Genomic DNA, 1,884 nt, shown 5'->3' on the forward strand with positions numbered 1-1,884 from the left:
CCTGCATCCAGTGCTTTTGTGACCTGATCGTAAAAGGCAATCAGGTTGGTCTGACACGACCTGCCCCTAATGAAACCGTGCTGGTTGCCCTTGAGCATCATCCCCGATGCCGGCCCGTCACAGATGTGCTCCTTGATGATCTTCTCAAAGAGTTTCCCCAGGATTGAGGTAAAACTGACGGGCCTATAGTTGCCCAGGTCCTCCCTCCTTCCTTTTGTAAAGATGGGGACCACATTGGCTATCTTCCAATCATCTGGCACCTGGCCTGAGCACCACGAGCGCTTGTAAAGCCGTGCCAAGGGCTCTGCAATAACCCCTGCTAGCTCCCTCAACACCCTGGGGTGGAAAGCATCTGGACCTGCTGATTTGAACACATCCAGCCCCTTCAGAAGCACTTTAACCCGGTCCTCCTCAACCTTAGGTATCATCAGCTGTTATTTTTACATATTCAAGAAATGAGTGAAAGTGAAGAGCTGGCATTTTCAGAGGGGGGGCCTTGGGTTGAGACCCACTGGCATAGATGCATCTAGTTATGGCAGGAAAGATAGGAAGGGACATGCTGATTTATTACCAGTTACCCTCTGTGGCTGTGGTGTCCTTGATGAGAGAGAGATTAATGGGAAGAAGGGTGGCACTGTTGGGGCCAGCAGAAAGAAGGCTGGAAGGGCTCCGTGGCCCCTGGGAGGAAGTAGAGGTCGGGCTACATCTAATTGAGGATGGGGAGCCAGAAGGGTTTTGATGCCAGGAGTATGGTAGAGCCCCCACCACTGACAGCCTTCTGTAATGTAACTCACTGCTCCTCTCTCCCATTAGGCTGGCTGCATAAGGAAGTCCAGAGCAGCAACAAGACGTCCTCCCTGAAGATGAAGAAGCGCTGGTTTGTGCTGACAAACACTGCCCTAGATTACTACAAATCCTCAGAGCGCACAGCCACTAAGCTGGGTACCCTTGTACTCAATAGCCTCTGCTCAGTGGTCCAGCCCGATGAGAGGGTCTTCAAAGAAACTGGTAAGAAGGAAAGTACCATAGGAGTAGTACATGTTTCGAAGGCGGATCATTTGCCTGTGGCCCTGTGCCCAGGAATGGGAGGGTACTCAGGTGCACTCTTGATGACCCAGTGAGTGGGGCTGGTATAAGAGCCTAGACTGACTAGAGCAGGCCAACGCTATGTAGGACTTAGAGAACTCAGTGTCAAGATCTTAACAGTTTCTTTGCCTCTGTTTTCCTGAACAGGGACCGGGATGTCCCTACCTCTGGGATCATCAGTCTTGGGGATAGCTCTATCAAGCCTTCAGTCAGTGCAGATGTAGTTAGGGATCTTCTGGAAGGGCTAGACATTTTTAAATCTGCAGGTGCAGATGCCCTCCACCCAACGGTGTTGAGGGAGCTGGCAGGGGTCATTGCAGAGCCTTTGGCCCGGCTGTATGAGCATTCGTGGTCATCTGGCCAGGTGCTGGGGGATTGGAAACTGGCTAATGTGGTCCCTATTTTTAAGAAGGGGAGGAAGGAGGACCCAAGTAATTCAAAGATTCATAGATGTTAGGGTCGGAAGGGACCTCAATAGATCATCGAGTCCGACCCCCAATTATTTAGGCCTGTAATTATTTACTCCCTAATTATAGGCCTGTAAGCCTCACCTTGGTGCTTGGGAAGCTCTTGGAGAGGATCATCAAGGAGCATATCTGTGGGGGGGCCTGCAGGGGAGATCATGCTCAGGGGCAATCAGCATAGCTTCACCAAAGGCAGGTCCTGCCAGACCAACCTGATTGCCTTTTACGACCAAGTAACTAAATCCTTGGATGATGGTGTCGCTGTGGACATAGTCTTTCTAGATTTTAAGAAGGCCTTTGACACTCTCTCTCACCCCATCCTCATCAATAAATT

At 50.7% G+C, this 1,884-nt stretch overlaps 1 protein-coding gene across 1 annotated transcript in view; it reads left to right on the forward strand.

The window, feature by feature from the left end:
- Positions 1 to 1,884, forward strand: part of LOC102373761 (unconventional myosin-X-like) — a 178,577-nt gene that overhangs the window by 145,002 nt on the left and 31,691 nt on the right. The window contains exon 33 of the mRNA XM_025191530.1: positions 814 to 1,008. Coding sequence (XP_025047315.1) covers positions 814 to 1,008 — 195 coding nt within the window. The remainder of the gene's footprint in view (positions 1 to 813; positions 1,009 to 1,884) is intronic.

The sequence above is a fragment of the Alligator sinensis genome, unplaced genomic scaffold, assembly GCF_000455745.1.
Source record: "Alligator sinensis unplaced genomic scaffold, ASM45574v1 scaffold673_1, whole genome shotgun sequence".
Taxonomy (NCBI): Eukaryota; Metazoa; Chordata; order Crocodylia; family Alligatoridae; genus Alligator; species Alligator sinensis.